We start from the raw sequence: 22,405 nt of genomic DNA, 5'->3' as shown, positions 1-22,405 counted from the left end.
GTGGAAGTATAATGTTTCTAAGTACCACCCTCCATAGCAACCAGTTCCAGGTCCCTAGCAACCAGCAGGTTTCGTTTTGTACGTGTTGTTGTTGCGTAATACTGGATATTTTTTCTTCGACTTTTTTTTCAAGGTTTTTACTTAATATAATTACTCATACAGATGTTTTCTTTAAGATTTTTTCAATAGTTGTTTCTCAAGGTGCGCTAATTAAGTAGGAAGCCCCCTTGCAACTGAGAATGACGTATTGCGTACACCTGGTTGTTTGGCAATAGCTATGTAAATTCAAACGTAGGTGCTATCGTTTTTCTTCAAGGCGCTTTTATTTTATATTTCTTTTCTTTCAATTTTTTTTCTTTTGTATCATTTTGTTTTTGTTTCAAGATTTTGGTTTCCTCAAACATTTTTTGACAGGTTTTGTTTTATTCGAGAAATTTTTTTTCAAGATTTTTTTTCTTCGAGATATTTTTTGCTTAAAGTTTTTCCTCGAGACTTGTTACAATAGAGCTTACGCAAGAAAGTTTTGATTCGTGGTACCTTTATAATCTGTTATCAAAGGTTTTGCCCGATGTTGTAATCGAGCGTAAGACCCGACATTTCTCAGTGGAGTGAAGCCTTAGTCTCCTGAACCAACAAGCAATGGACGTTATTATGCTCAAGGAAATATGTTCTATTCAATGCAGTATTTTCGAGCACAAGCCACCTGATATTACACGATAGTTATGTAATTGTTTAGATCGATAGCCCCCCTTTTGCTTTTCTGCAAGCACATGATCAGAGACACAGGTAGAGAGAGTCAGAGAGAGAGAGAGAGAGAGAGAGAGAGACTAAAACACAATCAAGCAAAGTCAGACACACAAATACACACAGGTTTAAACACACAAACACACTGAGAGACACAAATACAGCCAAGCAGACAGTCAAATACACAACTTCAGAGAGAAAGAAAACGACACTCAAACACAAAGAGTCAGACACGCAAACACACGAAGGCAGATACAGAGACAGGCAAACAGACGGTGAAATTCACAAGCTCAGAGAGTGAGAGAGAGAGAGACAGAGAGAGAGTCAGACACAAGAACACACAAAGACGCTCACAGAGGCAAAAATATAAACAAACAGAGTAAGACACACAAACACACAAAGACCGACAAAGAGACAGACAAACAGACGGACGGTCAGACACACAGGCACACAGAGAAAGAGACTCACACAAACACACAGTCAGACATACAAACACACAAATTAAGACACAGAGATAGGTAAACAGAGGGTCATACACACAGGAAGAGAGAGAGAGAGAAAGAAAGAAAAAGAAAGAGAAAGAGACAAGAACACACTAAATCACACAAAAGCTTACACACAAACACACTCAGAGTCAGACTCACAAATACAAAAGGACAAACAGAGAAACAGGCAAACAGACTATCAGTCATACAAGAATAGAGAAAGAGAGAAATACAACACACAAACAAACACACAGAGTTAGACATGCGAACAAACAAAGATAGACAAAGAGACAAAACACAAACAAACACACAGAGTCAAACAAACAAACACACGAAGACAGACAGAGAGACAGACAAACAAACGCCTGTCTCTGTGTCTGTCTTTGTGAGTTTTTGCGTCTGACTCTGTGTGTTTGTTTGTGTTTTCGTCTCTGTTTCTGTCTTATTGCGTTCGTGAGTCTGACTCTATGTGTTGGTTTGTATTTTTGTTTTTCTCTTCTTCTCTGTCTGTCTCTCTCTCTATCTGTGCCTGTGCTTTTGACCGTCTTTTTTCTGTCTCCGTATCTGCCTTTGTGTGTTTTTGTGTCCGACTTAATGGGTTTGTGTGTTTTGTTTTCTCTCTTTTACTCTTTCCCCATGTTCCTGTGTTTCTGACTATCTCTTTACCTATCTCTGTGTCTGCATTGTATGGCTGCTTCTATGTTTTCTTGTGGGTTTTTGTCTCTGTGAATGTCTTTGAGTGTTCTTGTGTTACTCTATGTGTTTGTTTGTGTGTTTTTAACTCTTCCTCTCTCTCTCTCTCTCTCTCTCTCTCTCTCTCTCTCTCTCTCTCTCTCTCTCTCTCTCTCTCTCTTTATTTCTTTGTCCCTCGATGTGTGACAGTCTGTTTGCCTGTCTCTGTCTGTCTTTGCGTATTTGTTTGTCTGACTCTGTGTATGTTTGTGTGTCTGCTTCTGTGCGTAATTAGCAACATAATTTATCATCTGGTCAAGTATAATACTGGGTAATGAAAAAGTATCTTAAGACAAGAAAGTCCTTATGAAAATATAAATGAATTACGAATTGATACCGAATCACACGCCAATGTTCATTTCATTACGCTTGCAGTCTTCAAGTCTTTAGAGTAGAGAAAAGGCAATACGGTAAACATGCGTTATACAAACAAAGTAAAAAAATAGTAAATAAAAATGATACAAAAAACAACTAAATATGGAAGTAAATGAAAGAAAATGAAAATAAAATAGTGGAGGCGTAACGCTTCTAATCGCCCACCTCCATAGCAACCAGTTCCAGGTCCCTAGCAACCAGCAGGTTTCATTTTGTACATTTTGTTTTTGTGTAATAGTGGATATTTTTTCTTCAACTTTTTTTTCAAGGGTGTTACGTAATATAATAACTTATGCAGGATGAGTTCCTTAAGATTTCTTCAAGAGTTGTTTCTCAAGGGGCGCTAATCAAGTAGGAAACCCAAACATTGTAACTGAGGATGACGTATTGCATACACCTGGTTGTAAGGCAATAGCTATGTAAATTCAAACGTAGGTGCTATCGTTTTTCTTCAAGGCGCTTTTATTTGATATTTCTTTTTTTCAGGATTATTTTTCTTTGGCATATTTCGTTTTTGTTTCAAGATTTTGGTTTCCTCAAACATTTTTTGACAGGTTTTGTTTTATTCGAGAAATTTTTTTTCAAGATTTTTTTCTTCGAGATATTTTTTGCTTAAAGTTTTTTTTCGAGACTTGTTATAATAGAGCTTACGCAAGAAAGTTTTGATTCGTGGTACCTTTATAATCTGTTATCAAAGGTTTTGCCCGATGTTGTAATCGAGCGTAAGACCCGACATTTCTCAGTGGAGTGAAGCCTTAGTCTCCTGAACCAACAAACAATGGACGTTATTATGCTCAAGGAAATATGTTCTATTCAATGCAGTATTTTCGAGCACAAGCCACCTGATATTACACGATAGTTATGTAATTGTTTAGATCGATAGCCCCCCTTTTGCTTTTCTGCAAGCACATGATCAGAGACACAGGTAGAGAGAGTCAGAGAGAGAGAGAGAGAGAGAGAGAGAGACTAAAACACAATCAAGCAAAGTCAGACACACAAATACACACAGGTTTAAACACACAAACACACTGATAGACACAGATACAGCCAAGCAGACAGTCAAATACACAACTTCAGAGAGAAAGAAAACGACACTCAAACACAAAGAGTCAGACACGCAAACACACGAAGGCAGATACAGAGACAGGCAAACAGACGGTGAACATTTTGTGAATTTTCTGTCTCCGTATCTGCCTTTGTGTGTTTTTGTGTCCGACTTAATGGGTTTGTGTGTTTTGTTTTTCTGCCTTTATCTCTTTCCCTCTCTTCCTTTGCTTCTGACTGTCTCTTTGCCTATCTCTGTGTCTGCATTGTATGGCTGCTTCTATGTTTTCTTGTGGGTTTTTGTCTCTGTGATTGTCTTGAGTGTTCTTGTGTCTTACTCTATGTGTTTGTTTGTATGTTTTTGGCACGTCTCTCTCTCTCTCTCTCTCTCTCTCTCTCTCTCTCTCTCTCTCTCTCTTTATTTCTTTGTCCCTCGATGTGTGACAGTCTGTTTGCCTGTCTCTGTCTGTCTTTGTGTATTTGTTTGTCAGACTCTGTGTATGTTTGTGTGTCTGCTTCTGTGCGTTTTCTTTTTTTCTCTCTCTCGCTCTCTTTTTCTCTGTGCTTCTGTGTCTGATCCTCTGTTTGCTTGTCTCTGCTTTGTGTGTTTGTGTTTGTTTCTCTCTCTCTTGCTCTCTCTCTCTCTCTCTCTCTCTCTCTCTCTCTCTCTCTCTCTCTCTCTCTCTCTCTCTCTTTCTCTTCCTCTCTCTGACGGTCTCTTTGCTTGTTTCTGCTATGCGTTTGTGTGTTATGCTACTTGCCTGTCTCTGCATCTGTCTTTGTGCATCCAACTCTGTATACTTGTTTTTGTTTTTCTCTTTCTCTTTCTTCCTCTCCTCTCTCTCTCCCCCTCCCTCTCTTGTCTCTATGCCTTTTTTGTGTTAGTGTGTTTGACTCTGTGTGTTCATGTGTCTCCACTTTGTTATTTTTTGAGGAAAAAGTCGAACAACCCGGGCTGGAAAAAAGGATGAGGAAAGAAACAAAGCAATCCACTTTGGTATTGATATTATTTGGAAAAAGTAATAAAACTCTGATTGAAACATTAGAATTAGAAAAGAAACAGCAATTCCATTTTGGCATTGGTATTTCGGAAATAAGTAGAGCAAACATAGTTGAAACACAAGAAGGATAAAAGAAACAAAGTATTTCTGCTTTGGCATCGGTAATTTGGAAAAAAGACGAACAGCACTGGTTGAAACAAAGGAATGAGAGAAAAACAAAGTAATTCTGCTTGGGCATTGCTTTCTTATAAACAAAGTCGAAAATCACTGGTGGGAACATAATAATGAGAAAAAAGACAAAGCGATTCCGATTTGGTATTGCGAACAAAGCAATTTTGCTTAGGAATTGCTATTTTTAAAATTTGTTTTGTTTTAAAGAAATGCAGACATTCTACTTGGGTAGTGTTACTTTTTGGAAAAAGTAAAACAGCCCTGGCTGGAATCAAAAAAATTACACAAGAACCAAAACAGTTCTGCTTTGGTATCGCTGTTAAAAAAGAAACGAACAATACTGCTTGGAACATGAGAATGAGAAAAGTAAACACAGCGATCCTGCTTGGGGGTTGCTATTTTTTGGAAAACAACCCTGGCTGAAACAAATCAATGAGAAAGGAAACAAAACATTTCTGCTTTAGTATTGCTATTAGTTGGACTTTTCACTCTGAATTTTGATTTTTTTTTTTTTTTTTGCTATGAATTTATATAAAATACTAAAGAAACACAATTCTATGATCCAGATATTTGCCACACAGTCAGAGATGCTTAGTCCAGGTAAAAAAGTGATGTCTCCATGAAAAGCTTCAAGCTGTACAACGGGACAGTCACACGGTGCCACGCTACCGTGAATTGCAATGGGGCAACACAAAGAGAATGGCTTGCCAAAACACGGACCAATTCAGAAAACCAAATCAATAGAATTAAAACATTGCTTTTGTCACGAAAATTTCAGAAAGTGCCTTAGGAATGATAATGTGTGCCACAGGGTGCCACGATCCAGCCATAGTGTGTCAAAGGGCATGAAATAACGTGTTGTATCACGGGGTGACATTGAAATGGTATGTCCTCATTGTTCAAATAAAAATGTCTGTCCCCCTAAGTGATGATGATGGGTACCATAGTATGCCACAGTATGCCGTCATATAATGCCACGATGGCATGAACTTTGCTGGTGTTTGAAAATCGAAAAAAATTCCCAAAATGACGTTTCAAACTGCGGTTTGGCTCAAAACGAGATGGAAAAAATCAAATGCATGTTTCAAATGAGTTGCTTTGTTAAAAATATGGATACGTGTGACAAAAAAGGATTTTGCTTGAAATACAATGCAAGAGACATAGAGCGTCCAGTGCCAAGAACGGTCATTATCCATGAATGGTAATTTATTTCTTTTTATCTCATCCAATGGTTTCATCATTTGCTCCAATGGGGTATTACTACATTAAACTCAAATTGAGTATTTTCGTTTATGTTTAATCGGTAAATTTTATTTTATACGATTTAAAAGGCTATTTTTGTCAGAAGAAACGTCGTTGGGAATATTCCTTTAAGTTTAAATGGTCAATTCTAGTTTATACGGTTTGCATGGCTATATATAGAAAAAAGGCTGAAAGTGCATTAGGAAGGATAATATGCACCACAGGGATGCCACGGGGTAGCAACACATAGCCAACGTGGGGCATGAACGGTGTTAATGCCTGAAAATCTAAAAATACACGCAAATGAATACTTAAAACTGCAGTTTTTCTCGAAACAAAATAATTATTATCGAATGCATGCTTCAAAATGAGTTAGAGTTTTTTTTTTAAAATAAAGATGTGTATGACAAATAATGGATTCTTGATTGAAATAAATGTAAGGGGCACAGAATGTCAAGTGCAAAGAACAGACATCAATCTTTTTGAAGTCACCCTTAGCTCGCTCCACTAGACCGGCAATTTCTAAGCGTGTATGCTAGAGGTTAAAGCGTTTTATAATAAAATTCTTTTAAAAAAACGGTACCGTCGCCAAGAAGGGTAGACTTGCCTTGTCTTTTTTTTTTTCAGAGTCCATTGATCCTCAACAATGCCTTTACTAAAACTCTTTCCGCAACTATATTTACGTAATAATTCACCTGTGCTGTCTTGCATAAGCATGGTAATGCCAAAAAGTAAAAGGGGGGTTGTTCATCCAAAAAAATACATAACTCACATGTAACATCAAGTGACATGCGCTCAGAAACACTGTATTACATAGAGCCTATTTCCTGGAAGGTAATCACATCAATTATGTGTTGGTTCAGGTCACTAAGGTGACGCTCCGTCGGGAAATCTTGGGTCTTGCACTCGATTTCTACAGTGGAAAAACATCTTTGATGACGCATTATAGAGATCCCTCGAATCCAAACATGTCTTGTGTAAGCTATATGATAACAAGTTCCGAAGACAAAATCTTGAAGGAAAAAAAATCTCCAAGAAAATGTCTTGAAGAAGAAAAAAACATCCTGAATAAAATGGCTTGAGGAAAAAAATCTTTAATCCAAAGAAAAAAACCGTCTCGAAGAAAAAGAAAATCTTGAAGAAAATGAATTCTCGAAGAAACAACTCCTTGAAGAAAAAACAACAACACTTGTGTTTATATTTACATAACTTTTACTAAACAGCCAGGTGTGCACAATACGTCATTCTCAGTTACAACCGGGGGCTCTGCGCTTGATTAGCACCCCTAAGGAAACAAGTTTTGAAGAAAACTTTGAGAAAACATTTGCATAAGGAGTTCTATTAAGTAACAACCTTGTAAAAAAAAAAATCTCGAAGAAAAACATCCAGTATTACGTCACATCCCAGTGTACATAATAACATCTGATTGTTGCTAGGGGCCTGGAATGGGTTGCTATAGAGAGCAGCTTTTAAAAGCATTATCCCTCCATTACTATTAAATTGAGAATGGATAAACGAACCAAAAATAAAGTGAGCTGTTGACAAATTAAGTTAATGAAAATGAAGTAACTGAATAACATCATTAATATGAAGTGTTGGAGTTTTTTTCGATTATAAAAAATAAGTGTCTTAAGGACTTATATCGGTCCTCAAATATATATATCTGCTCTTTTACGAATTTGCTACATATCCGTTAAGACAGTCAAATATGAGTTACATAATAGAAACTATGAGTAGAAAATTCAACTAAATGAACAATAAAACGTTGAATTTAATTTTTGAATCACCAAGAAATTACAAAAATAAAGAATTAACTTCAAGAATATAAAGGCTTTTATATATTCTTCTAAATGGGTAGATTTAAGTTATATAAGAAAAACTGCTGGTGAAAACACGAACTAGAAAAATAAGAAACGCTTAATTTTGTCACAGGAACAATAAAGAAATACAATGCATGACGAAACCATTACAGCTCTGGTAAGATTAAAGGCAAAATATTACACAGCATAAATTTGAAAGAGGGGTTGCAAAAACTAAAATATGCGTGAACCTAAGAATTTTAATTCCTATTGAAAAGCATAGATGATATTTGTTATTTTTTAATTTTTATTGAAACGTTTCATGTAAAAGACCAACTTTCTCAGAAATTCAAAATATAATAAAACAAAAGCTAAATAATTGATAGGTTCTAAGACAATTCAGGCTGCGTCCCCTCCCCCCACCCAAAGTTTTAGCACTTCCAGATGTGTTTCTCCCTCATAAAAACAATTTTAACTATCTTTTGTAATGAAAACAAATTGAATATTTCTTTATTGAAAAAAAAAGATTTTATAGATAATGGTTCATGTGGATTGTTGCTGCATATAAGGTATGTTTGAATTTGCTAAACTCTATACAGGACGTGAATGTTATTACGCAAATTTCACGAATCTTTTTCTGTTCTCCCAACAAAATATTACTTTTTTAAATTTTCTTTTGCTCCGCTATAAATTCCCTCCTCCTCTGAAGGTCGTGCCCCACACTTTGAGAACCTTTAGAAAAGTATGTTTTAGACTACGCTTCTTTTCCATATGTAATAAAAATTAAATTCATTAAAAACTTGTAGAACTTCAAGTTCAGACAGTAAATATTGAGATTTTTCATTTGCCTATGAAACATATGTTAATAAAGTCAAAATTATATGGGTTTGTATCAGAAATAACGAGAAATAAAACAGAAAAGGAAAAAAACAGATTAAACAATTAACATATTCTAGAGACGAGCGTAGAAAATACAAGGAAAAAAAACAATACACTGTAAAAAGAAAAATCGAAAGAAACTCATTTTTTTTTTTTTTTTGGTAATGAATGGAACATCAGAAAGGCTTAGACACATCTACATAATTTTGTGTGTATCCATAAAATAACCGTCTAAAACTAGATTCTAACAAAGTGAAATAATTCTTTTTTTTTATAATTTTACGTATAACCTAAGCTAATTCAACTAAAATCGAACTTGTCAAAACTCTTTAATGCTATTATGAACGATAACTGACGGAAATTCTTCGCCTGAAAATCGATCAGAAGTACGTTGGCTTCCAAAATAAGGATTAATATTCCAAAAGCTTACATCATTTTGACCTTACTTAAAGTGTTTAAAGCTTTGGAGTGTTGAGTATCCAGAATTTATTTATCCTCTCTATCATTAGGATTAGACTGAGTGCTTGTGTGTTTTGTAGTTTGTTTATTATAAGATATTATTTATTCTTTATTCTCCCTCATTTTAATTTACAAAAGCCCCAAATAAGATAATTTATTTATTTTCTATGGTCTCTATGACCTCTTGGTCTGTAGTGGGCCAAGACAATTATAAATTGATTAGTTTCATTAAAAATTATATTGAGGTACGCAAGCATAGACTAGTCTTCATTAACTGACGAATCGACCATTGTTAGTATTTTTATCTAACTGTGGGGAGATATTTTTTTTTTAGTTATTGTTGTTTTATTTCGTTGGAACATATCTTCTATATTAGGTTGTGTTCTACCAGCATAAAGTTTTCCACAAGATTAAGGTATCCTATTCACACTACTTTGCATGTTATTTTGGTACTAAATCTTTTCCAGCATTTAGTAACGATCCTACAGTTATTTGGTATTTAAATTAAGTTATATAATTTAATTTTTAATTCTTTATTTATTTTGAAATAAACAAAAGAAAAATTAAAGAGATAGACAATAGCTGAAACAGGCAAAGAGGTTATTATATGATATAGATCACAAAACAACCGTGACTTTTACCTAAACACTTTACGAAAGAGGCTGTAGGGCTCCCCCCCCCCTTTATAAAAGTTGAATGACACTAGATGAATCGATTTTAGCTTTTTTTCGAAGTAACTATACACCATTACGTTTCATGAGATTATTTTTTAAGTAGTTCTAATAAAATGGGTAGGCTATATAAAATATAACTTGTTTTTTTTCAGTTTTTTTCTTCTGCCAGGACTTCAGCTTTCTATCTGATTAAAATTATGTCTAATGGTTGGCTTTAACTCCACTTTTGCTTATGATTTATTAATATAAAATGTATGACAACAGCTTTAGAGGCAGTGATATGCTGCTCCTCTCCCTAACCTTGGGATTCATGATCTGGAATGTATAGAGGACTTATAGCTTTAACAATGGTATTCCTTTATTTGTTATAGTATGTGTAGGCAGTTGTTTCAATAATAAGGACTGAGAAAAGTAAATTCCAAGAAAAAAAATTCTCAAAGAGAACATAAGAGTCATAATTAAACCTAAAAGTATAATCAAACAGTCTTGGTAACGAACCATAGGAAAAGAGCAACTCGGGTAAATACTAACCGAAACTCTAAGAACTAAAATTATAATGACAATAGATGGATCAAAAAATTGGTTTTTTATGCTGATTCCAAATTTACCATGTCCATTAAGTTTAATGCTATCCATCAAAGTTACGAGCCTGAAAAAAGCTTACCATTTGAAAAAAAGGGAGAAGATAGCCCCAAGAAGTTAAGCAGTCTTTATAAAAATCACAGCATCATATTCAGCATATCAAAGAACCCTACTATATAGGTTTCAAGCTCGAATATACAAAATGTGAAATGTTGCATTTTTTTACCAGAAGAAAGATGACGGATGCGTGTTTATTATTTTTTTTTTCATGGGTGGTCGTATCGAACCAGTAGTCCTTAAAGATTAGGAGGGGGATAATTTGATTGGAAATCAAAAATTATAGTGCCGTTTTTAAATGACCAAAGAGATTGGACGGTAACTTGCGCCTCCCATACACCCATTTTTCCCCAACGACATATGATCAAAATTTTATGGTATTTATTTGATTTAGCATAGTTGAAAGGTTCAGTAACTGTGTCTTCGGGGGTGAACTGACATTCTGTAGTTTTCTGGGAAAGGGCTACAAGTTACGCAATTTGACCATTGTTAATATACAGTATTTACTATTGAGAAATATACAGAAATGTTTCGGGGTATTATCTGCGGGAGTTTCTAAGGAAAGTAAAGTTTGCCGGGAATTTCCAAGAGCACCTAAGAGAATTTCCTGACTTGGTTGGAAAACGGTCCGTAACTAAATAAAAAAAACTAGTTTTTTCAACAGAAAATAAGGAGCAACATTTAAACTTAAAACAAATAAAAATTATTCCGTATATTAGGGGGATACCCCCCTCCTATAAGGAGACTGTCACGTCCTCAACCCTGGCTCCTTTCGCTGAACTTTGACTTTTTGTCCCAATTATTTGAAAAAGACTGCTCACAAGGGCCGCTGGAATGGATTGAGAAGTATTTTCTTAAGAACATTAGAACTTTAAGGCAAAGAGCGAGAGTTGAAAAAGGAGCAGCCCTCCTTATACCCCTTGACATTTTCTCACAATTCTTTAAAAAAGACTACTTACAAAACACGCTGGAATGGATTGAGAAGTATTTTCTTAAGAGCATTAGAATTTTAAGACGAAGAGCAAGAGTTGAAAACGGAGCAGCCCTTCTTATACTCCTTGACTTATTGTCACAATTCTTTAAAAAAGACTGCTCACAAGAGACGCTGGAATGGATTGCGAAGTATTTTCTTAAGAACATTAGAATTTAAGACGAAGAGCGAGAGTTGAAAAAGGAGCAACCCTCCTTATATACGGAATATTTTTTATTCATTTGAAGCTTTTTCCTTGTTACTCCTTACTTTCAGTGGAAAAATTAATACTTGATATGAACGTAAACTACAATACACGGATGAAGAGAACTAAGAAAAACAGAAATTAAAATGTAATACCAGCTGAAAATCAGAAGAACAGAAATTACTCAAAAAAAAGGTGGGACTACCACCATCTTGAACCCTTTAAAGGCTAGTGTTACTTATACCATTAGGACTTAGTTTGGGATTTACGTTTTTGAAACTGCCATTAATATTGAAATTCCATTACTGAGAAAACTTGATCTATTTCACGTTAAGTTAGCACAGAACCATAGGCGAGGTGAGACACTTTAGTCAACTTACATTTTCTTCCAAAAAATTCTGAGAAAATATTTAGAGACAAAAAACCAACCGAGCTATGTAAGACTGTGGACACGAAATAAAACGTACTTATTAGCCTTTATTTGATCCCAGATTTTAATTTGTTTTTCTTTTACTTTTTTAAACTTATTTTATTACCAATTTTTTAATTACCAAGTAAATAGAGGGAATAACCCTAAAAAGAGAGAAACAAAATACAACACACAAAACACTTAAATATATGTCTCTAAAAAAACAAAAAGCAACCGAAGCAAAAAGACAAAAGAAATATGTAAAGGCACAAAAAACTTGTATATATCAAATATCTTAAGTATTTTAAGAGACATCATACATAAACTTATATAATATAACGACCTTGAACAGTCCTTGACTAGTCTCAGTGCCAACCATTAATATGAAGAGCCGCAGTACAGGGTGAAACAAACCTAATCGCATTTGGGCGATTTATCAACTTCGAATCCACTTTACCTTGGGCCTTTGAGCCTAAAGCACAGATATAGGATAAAAAAAACAAAACCATCAGAGACGGAGACATTAAAACAAAGAGGCTAAAAAGTAGAGACAGATATAAGAATAAAGAAACTAAAACGACAGAGATATTATACTGCAAGTTGAAGAGTCAGAAGATTTCTCATTAGGGGTTCATGCACATTAAATCTTTTTTTAAGCTAAAGTGTCCTAAATGTTTATACTCATTGCGATTCCAAAGAATCTTCCACTAGGGGGGGGGGGGTCTTATAAAACTCACGGGCAACTCCTTTCTCAGGCCCCTCTCTTTATCTCTCTGTCATCTGGTATAACTGATGCATGCCTAGGGTAGATTGGTTTAAAAAGCCTTGAAAATCCAAAATCAAACTATTCATAACTATAAACATCACAGTGATTACAGCAAATATAAAGGAAAATATGAAAACGATATTTTGAAAAAAGGGCTTAAATTTAGCTATCAAAATTTATTAACATAAGAAAATGTGCATGGTTAGTTACATAAGAAAACGACCTAGTCGTAGCTAAAGCCGCTTCCATCAACTTCAAATGAAACTTACAATGAGCTGTTGAACGTGAAATGATAGAAATTAGATTGAATGAAATCTTGGATATTGGACTGGGATTTAATTTCTTTATTTTTCAGTGGGATCTGTGGATAGAGCTATCAAATTTCCAATTATAGTTTTTCTTCACGGAGAGAGTTTCAACTGGGGATCTGGAAATCCTTATGATGGATCCATTCTTTCTAGTTATGGAGACGTCGTTGTAGTAACTCTCAACTATAGGCTTGGAATCTTAGGTAATCTGGGTTTATTTTTTACTTTTTTTGTTTTTTTAGACAAGCTGTCTACAGTAAAAACAAGAAAAATTGTGTTGATTTGTCTAGGGAATCAAAGAAGGCGAAAGAAAATATGGAAGAACTTGTGTGTCTGGGATATTTTTTTTCTCTGTTTTTAACGTAATTGCAGGCTGGATTGGCGATTTTATTTTTTCGTCAAAAAAGTTCAGAGTCATTTGAACCTAAGCCTTGAGCGGAGAAGGGAGAATTTTTTATACCTTCCAGCATTTCCATTTACATGCTTTTGCCCAGATTAGTGTTTTTGGGGAAGAATTAACGAAAAAAGAAATATATTTTATACTATTAGTAAGCTTAAAAAAAAGGAAGAATAAAATGAAAATTTTGTAAATTTGTTAGGAATAAAAATGAAATAAAACTTTAATTTCATTCTGCCTAAATCCATCAAACTTAATTGGAAAAAAGACGAATAAGAAAAATGTAGGGCTTATGTTTCGTATTTTTTGACAAAGTCAAATGTAGTATATGCACGACATAGAATTACAGAATTACGACATAGGCACGACTCTCAACTTATTACAGAAATATTGTATGTGTAATACAAAAACTTAAATCATATTAGTTATATTATTACTATTATAATTAATATAATAATAGAACATAATTATATTACTATATTTTATATATTGTGCATTATATGTCATACTGTTATATATTATATTATTAATTATATTATAGTCTTAAGATTTAAGTTTCTAACAGCAAAGAAGGAGTAGGATTGCGCCTGGTATCTCTTATAAATTTTGAGAACTCTCCCCCAAATCCTTGAAAATGACAGCCCAAACTTATTCTTAATCGTTCAGATCCTTCAAAAGACATTTTAAGGGGGGACTTTCTTAGGGATGCTGATCATTTTTGAATAATTATTAAGCAAATATAAATATATACATAAAAAACAGGCCTAGGGGTAGTAGGCCACAAAACAGGCCTAGGAGTATAAGACATGTGCATATTCAAAATGCTCAGAAATCATTAATTCTATTTGCTGATGAAGATACGGTAAGACCTAGGAAAAAAAAAATCTCAAGCTAAAGTAAAGAGCAATATTAAAGTTTATACAGAACAGAAATTATTTTGTATTTGAGAGGGTCCCCCCTACCAGCCCATTCCTGATTACTCTGATGTTTTTCTTCTTCTCCCAAAAAGTTATAGAATATACGCTCTAACATAAGAGCAATGGATAATAATCAATTTTTTATTATTAGCAATGGAATTTAATTAATAGGAATGGATATTAGAAAAAAATATTTTTCAAAATACCACAAGAACGGATAGTCAGATTGATGCATATTTGCTTTAAAGGATACAAAGTTAAGTTAAGATGTTTGAAAGGTAATCGACAGTAGTGGATCCAGAGGGGTTGAGGGAACCCCGCTCCCGAAGATTTTTTCTAGCGCCCTCATTCCTTGTTTTTTTTTACTCTTTTTTTAGAATAAATTTGTGAATTTCTTCAATTATAGGCACCTTTGTCACAATGGGTTCCTCAAGATTTTGCTTGTTGGCACCCTTGTCACATAGGGCTTCCCCCAAGATTTTACTCTAGATCCGCCCCTGGATTGGTAAATAATACCAAGCAATGCGCTTAATAGTCCTATCAGTAAAATGTTGCCAAAACATTATAGTAAATATCAGGATACTGTAGAGGAGAAGTTCCTTATATATGAGATATTTTCTGTCTTTATTAGTTTTTATGTCGCTCTTTATTTTCATTAAATATAAAAAAAAAATTACCGTTGTTTGACATTCGCAATTTTGAATGTGTTTGCATCCCTGTCTAAATATAGAATGCATTTGCTTTATTATTTGTTTTTAAGTTGGGCCTAATGTTTATTTTCAACTAGTTATTTTAATAAACTATTTTCACTCTTATACTTTATAATTCCCTCAAAATTTCAGTTTGGCTACATCATTGTCTCAACTGGCATTCCATATTTCAAAATTTTATCTTATGTTGTCAGGAACCATGAAATGATAATTACTTTAGACTTAAAAAACTACTGATGCATGTTAGACGCTGCCAAGAAACATCCAATTGGAAGAAGAGCACATTTATTACAGATTGTTCAAAAATAGAAAGTCTTCAATTATTATTAGGAAAACCAATCAAGAGACTTTAAAATTTTCTACCTCGAAAAGCTGTCATTTTTTTCAGCATATATAAATTATAAAAAAAAAGATATTTAAGTATGAAATTAACTAAAAAGTTTTTTTTGTATCATTGCATGCATTTTCTAATTCTTTAATTTATATATATATATATATATATATATATATATATATATATATATATATATATATATATATATATATATATATATATATATATATATATATATATATATATATATATATATATATATATATATATATATATATATATATATATATATATATATATATATATATATATATATATTTATATATATATGTACATATATATGTATATATATATATATATATATATATATATATATATATATATATATATATATATATATATATATATATATATATATATATATAGGCATGTATTTTGGGGGTGATAACTGACACGGGGATGCCATGGATATTCTGTGGTAGCCACAACACTTGGCTGGGGTAGAGAATTTAAAGTGGCGAAACCCTATATAGGCCAGTGTATTCTCCTGATGAGCCCTTGTGTTGGGTTGTTGCCTCTGAATTATTTGTCTTTATTATTTTTTTTTCTATTGTTTGGTAAATGACTACTTATACTTATTGACGACATGACTGCCTGTCCATGGTTTATTCTTTATGGTTGATTGTGTATGGCTATGCTGTTTGACCTATGTGATTGTATGGATGAGTAGGGTTAAGGCCTCATTCAAGTGCTGGTCTATATTAATCACTAATTTAGGAAAACAGTCTTCCTTTTCTCCTTCTGTCTCTTTTTTTTTTTTTTTTTTTTTTTTTTTTTTTTTTTTTTTTTGTGTCTTTGTGCTGTTGCATTGGTTATTTCTCTTTTCATGATATACATACATACATATATATATATATATATATATATATATATATATATATATATATATATTTAATATATATGTGCAAGCATGTACACAAAGAAAGACTAGAAGTCTGAAGCCTCAGCCCCCTCAGAGGTTTCGTGCCGAAACAACTTTACTCGAAAAATCATTAAAAATTTTGTATGCTGATAGATTTAACTATCCATTTTAAGCTTATTGATGAAAAATTGCTAATTTTCTGCTTTGAATTGTATATTTGAATAATTTCTGAAACTTTAAAGACTTGTTCTTGAAATATTTTTGTAAAATCAATAATTCCAGTTTTCAAAAAATTGTAAAAATTCGAAGTTTCATTTCAATTTATGTGGATTTTAATAGTTTTTGATTTTCTTACGCCCAGATTGTCCAGATTGTCAAAATAATATAGATACAATGTTTCAAGAAAAGAATAGAGCATTAGCTTTTACTTCTAGATAAAGAAAAGGAGGATTTGTATCCAGATTGTCAAAATGACTTATATTATTAAAAATTGTTGTAATAACGTTGTCCAGTATCTAAATAGATGTCGTTTGTCCAATATCTGAGATACATCCTATAGAGAAAAACTGAAAATATTTGCAATAATCTTTTCTTAAGCAAATAAAGACTATGTATATTAAAAATTAACTGAAATTAATCTGAAAAAAAAATCTACAAAAGAAGTGTTCCAAAGAAAAGTAAAGAGATGAATCAAAACAAAGATGAAAAAAAATGAAGCAAAATGATTTTTCAAGCGAAAACTACCATAAATCACGAGCAATAAATAAATGAAATCCAAACCGGACAGAAAAAAATAAATAACCAAGTTAAACTCAAAACATGCAAAAACTAAGAGAAGTAGGGTTAACGCCTTTTAAAGACCTCTTAAAGACCAGAACTTAATTTTCACTCTTCTGAAAAAAAATTACATTTAAATATTTGTCTTTTTTAAACTTGATAAATCCAAAATTATTAAAACTTTCAGGATTGAATATCAGCATATTTTATAGTCAATCCACTTTTTTTTTTAATAAATCTTGTTTTGATGGTGATTTTTTTCAATAGTATGAGAAAAGACACGTGGCTCGAAGAAAGGATTGTTTTCAGTAAAGTGCAAATTATATTTTGGTCTTCAAAAGGCACAGGGGCGTTTATGCCAAAGCTTATAGAAAATATAAATGGCAAGCCAAAATATTTGGTAGAAAAAACAAATCATAAATATTCTTTTTATTGACAAAAAAAGCAATGTCAATAAAAAAAGAACTAAATGAATTTTAAAAATGTTTTCCTAAACGGTATTTTTAAGGGGAGAGCAAATAGCTACATTGAAGAAAGGCGAGCGAAATAACATTATACAATAATAAAAACTTAAAACAAAGAGAAATAACTATAAATGAGCAAATAAGACCCGAAATCGAAGTGAAATTATCGGTAAACAGGAGAAGGGCTAACACTTCCTGGTGTTAGGTTACATGGGAGTTACATGGGAGGATATTTCCTTGGAGGTATTTATTATGAGGGAAGGGAAATTCCATGAAGAGGGCTCAGGATTTTCTAGCATTACTTAAAAAAATGAAAAAATAAATAAATAAATTTTTTTAACTGGAAGAAAGGAGCCGCATTAAAACTTAAAACGAACAAAAATTATTACGCATATAAGGGACTTCGTCTCCTCAATACCTCGCGCTTTACGCTAAATAATTTTTAGTAATTTAAACTATTTATTCTACGAACTTCGTGATTCAGGGGTCATTCTTAGAGAATTGGGACAAAATTCAAACTTTAGTGTAAAGAGTAAGGTATTGGCGAGGGGGCGAACCCACTCATATACGTAATAAAAATATACAAATATAGAAGTTCGGCACGTAAGTTGATTCTTAAATTACGTACATTTATTACTAATAAAAACGTTCGCAAAGAAATAAAACCTTCTGGTTACCTTTTTAAGTAACCAAAAATTGGAGGGCAACTTGGGATCCTTCCCCCCACCCTTTTTTTATTAAAATTATCCGATCAAAAGTATGAAAAAGACATTTAGCCGAAATAAATTAATATGCAAATTTTGTTGTAATTATTCATGTGCGGTGAGCCAAAATCAAAACATGCATTAATTCTAAACGTTCAGAAATTAAATACAATTTTTTTTAACTACTAGTAAGGAGCGACATTAAAACTTAAAACGAACTGAAATTATTCCATATATGAAAGGGGTTGTCTCCTCCTCAACGTCTCGCTCTTTACGCTAAATTTATTTATTGTTTTAAAAAGTAGAGCTGTTAGAAAGAGTCAAACTTTAGCGTAAAGAGAAAGGTATAGTACAACCCTTTTCAAATACGTAATAACTTCTGTTCGTTTTAAGTTTTATTGTTGCTCCTTACTTGCAGTTTAAAAAAAACCGTTTTTTATTTAATCACTATCAATGTGAAAACTAGCCCCAAAAACGAACAGAAAAATGTTCCAACAGCTCGTGGTAACGATCCGTAGCGAGGAGCGACCCGGCTCAATAGTAACCAAAAATCTAAAAAATGGATTTTGATACCAATAGTTACATCAAAAGAATCGCAGTTTAATGCTCATGTTAAATATATAGGTTTCATCAAGTTTAGTCTTACCCATCAGAAGTTACGAGCCTGAGAAAATTTGCCTTATTTAAGAAAATAGGGGGAAACACCCCCTATTTTCCGCACAATAATAGTAATAGTTTTTTTTTTGTGTTAAAAAGTAGTGTTAAGTGAAAGAATTAAACTTTAGCCTAAATAGCGGGGTTTTGAGGAGGAAAAGCCCCTTTCATATACGAAGTAATTTCTGTTTGTTATAAGTTTTAATGTCACTCCTTACTTTCAGTGAAAAAAATCTTGTTTTTATTTATTTAATTTCAAGCAAGAGCCAAGATTTGCTTCAGCGGACAGAACTTTATCGCAGTAAACCAGTTTTCAATCTTAAATACAGAGAAAAAAAGGAAGGATCTCGAATTTTAATACCAATAGTTACATCGAAAGAATTGCACTTTTACGCTGATTAAAATATAAAAAATTCATCAAGTTTAGTTTTACCCATAAAAAGTTACGAGTCTGAGAAAATTTGGTTTATTTTAGAAAATAGGGGAACACCCCCTAAATGTAAAAGTTTCTTAACGAAAATCACACCATCAGATTCAGCTTATCAGAGAGTCCCAGTGTAGAAGGTTCAAGCTCTTATCTACAATTAAATAAAACAAAACTAGTTTTTTTTTAACTGAAAGTAAGGAGCGACATTAAAACTTAAAACGAACAGAAATTACTCCGTATATGAAATGGGTTGTCCCCTCCGCAATCCCTCGCTCTTTACGCTAAAGTTTTTAATTGTTTCAAAAAGTAGAATTGTGGCAAAGAGTCAAACTTTAGCGTAAAGAGCGAGGGATTGCGGAGGGAAAACCCATTTCATATACGGAGTAATTTCTGCTCGTTTTAAGTTTTAATGTCGCTCCTTACTTTCAGTTAAGAAAACTAGTTTTTTTTTTTAATTTCTGAACGTTTTTGAATTAATGCATGTTTGATTTTGGCTCTCCGTACATAAATTATTAAAATGAAATTTGCATATTAATTCTTTTTTTGGCTAAATGGCTTTCTCTGAGTTTTGATCAGAAGAATTTGAGAAATAAGGGGTGGGGAAGAAGGCCTAGGTGACCCTCCAATTTTTCGGTTACTTAAAAAGGCAACTAGAACTTTTCATTTCCGTTAGAATGAGCCCTCTTGCAACACTCTAGGGCCACTTGGTCGATACGATGACCCCTGGGAAAAAAAAACAAAAAACAAACAAACAAATAAACACGCACCCGTGACCTATCTTCTGGCAAAAAATAAAAAATTCCACATTTTTGTAGATTGGACCTTGAAATGTTTTTTGTAGGTTTCTCTGATACGCTCAATGCGATGGTGTGATTTTCGTTAAGATCCTGTTAGTTTTAGGGGGTGTTTCCCCCTATTTTCCAAAATAAGGCAAATTGTCTCAGGCTCGTAACTTTTGATGACAAAAACTAAATTTGATGAAACTTATATATTTAAAATCAGCATAAAAATCCGATTCTTTTGATATAGAATTTTTCTAGAGTTTCATTTACTATTGAGCTGGATCGCTCCGTACTACAATTCGTTACCACGAACTGTTGGAAAATGTTGAATTTTGTATTTGTGGAATACCACCGTTTCCTTTTTTTTCCCAGGGGTGATCGTATTAACCCAGTGGTCCTAAAATTTCGCGAGAGGGCTCATTCTAAAAGAAATAAAAAGCTCTAGAACCCTTTCTACGTGACTAAAAAAATCGGAGGGCACCTAGGCCCCCTCCCACGCTTATTTTTTGCCAAAATCAATGGATAAGAATTTTGAGATTTCCATTTTGTTCAGCATAGTCAAGAAACATAATAATTATGTCTTTCAAGACGACTAAATTTTTGGAGGAATTTATCATGAGGGAAGAAAATTTCCATGAAGGGGCCGCAGGATTTTCTAGCATTATTTAAAAAAAAACAATGAAAAAATTAATATGAAAAAGTTTTTCAACTAAAAACGAACAGGAATAATTACGCATACAGGTTTCACCTCCTCCTAATACCTCGCTATTTACGCTAAAGTATTTTAAGTAATTTTAACTGTTTGTTCTACTGCCTTTGTGATTCAGCGGTCATTCTTAAGGAATTTGGACAAAATTTTAGCTTTAGTGTAAAGAGTGAGGTATTAGCAAGGGGGAAACCCCCTCATATACGTAATAAAAATATACGAACATAGCAACTCGTTACGTAAGTTAATTCGTAAGTTACGTTTATTTTTTATTAATAAAAACGTTCGTGAAAAATTAAAACTTCGAGTTGCCTTTTTAAATAACCAAAAGATTGGAGGGCAGCTACGCCTCCTCTCCCACCTCTTTCTTCTCAAAATCGTCCGATCAAGACTTTGAGAAAGCTATTTAGCAAAAAAAAAAGAAAAATAGTATGCAAATTTCGGTCTAATTATTCATGTGCAGAGCCAAAATTAAAATATGAATTAATTCAAAAAATGTTTATAAATTAAATAAAAAACAAGTTGTTTTTTACTGAAAGTAAGGAAAGACATTAAAACTCAAAACGAACAGAAATTATTCCGTGTATGAAAGGGGCTGTTCCCTCCTCTACGCCCCGCTCTTTATACTAAAGCTTTTTCTGTTTTAAAAAGTTGAGTTGAGATAATTTTGAGTTCGTTTAAGTTTTAATGTTGCTCCATACTTGCAGATAAGAATTTTTTTTTTTAATTCCATTACTATCAATGAGAAAACAATACACAAAGACTCCTTAGCGTAAAGACTCCCGGTCTTTACGCTAAAGTTTTTTACTGTTTTAAGAAGTAGAGTTAAGAGAAAGAGTCAAACTCTAGCGTAAAGAGCGGGACGTTGAGGAGGAAAAGCCCCTTTCATATACAAGTTTTAATGTCACTCCTTACTTTCATTTAAAAAAACTTTTTTTTATTTAATCGCAAACAGGAGCAGGGCTTGCGGTTCCTAGTCTTTTGAAAGGTCAGAACGTCACACGCGCTTTACTGAAAACCAATGTTTTTTGGAGTATTTCTCTTTTATAACGTTGATAAGTAAATAAAAACTGAAATTTCATTAAAATAAATATACATATAAATCAAATAATCAGTTTACTTTCTGCAGTTTTTCAGTGATCTTGTTTATTACGGTGATTTCTTTCCTTTTTTAAAAGTTTTGACAAATAAATGCCACACTGTTCAAAATACTTATCGTGTTGAATGAAATGCAAACGACCTTCAATCCACTTAGAAGTTTTGAGGGTGAGGGGGGTGGGGCAATAGTACAAATAGCAATACTACTATTCTTAAACATTGAACCCTGACATTACTTTTGTGTGTGTGTGTTTTTGTTGTTGTTGATGTTATAATAAAAGCACACAGATTCCAATTAAAATTGCTTTTTGGTGAAACAAAATTACGATCTGGCTTTTAGACGGCAACTACTGTTTGTGGTAATGTTTGCTATTCCTGTTGGTTTTAAGTTTGAATTCTTAGGTGACTTTATTTCTGCTTATTTTTTGTTTAATGTGGCTCTTTCCCTTTTTTATTTTTCGAAAAAGTTCTTTTCTAATTATTAGTTAAGAATTGCAGTGCATATTGATGCTATGAGCGTTTGGTTTAGACAAAAATATTTTCAATTCAAAATTTTTTAAGGCAAATGGTAAATAATACTATAATTGGTAATTGGCAAATAATACAAATAA

The 22,405-nt window shown here is 33.0% G+C and overlaps 1 protein-coding gene across 2 annotated transcripts in view; it reads left to right on the top strand.

Moving 5' to 3' along the window:
- The window catches only part of LOC136037336 (neuroligin-4, X-linked-like), a 183,501-nt gene that overhangs the window by 21,601 nt on the left and 139,495 nt on the right, over positions 1–22,405 (top strand). For both annotated transcript variants that reach the window (XM_065720008.1, XM_065720007.1), the window contains exon 2: positions 12,950–13,105. In XM_065720008.1, the coding sequence (XP_065576080.1) occupies positions 12,950–13,105 (156 nt within the window). The remainder of the gene's footprint in view (positions 1–12,949; positions 13,106–22,405) is intronic.

This window comes from Artemia franciscana, chromosome 16, assembly GCF_032884065.1.
Source record: "Artemia franciscana chromosome 16, ASM3288406v1, whole genome shotgun sequence".
Lineage (NCBI taxonomy): Eukaryota > Metazoa > Arthropoda > Branchiopoda > Anostraca > Artemiidae > Artemia > Artemia franciscana.
The sequence above is the reverse complement of the archived record's forward strand: the minus strand, read 5'-3'. Positions and strand labels throughout refer to the sequence as shown.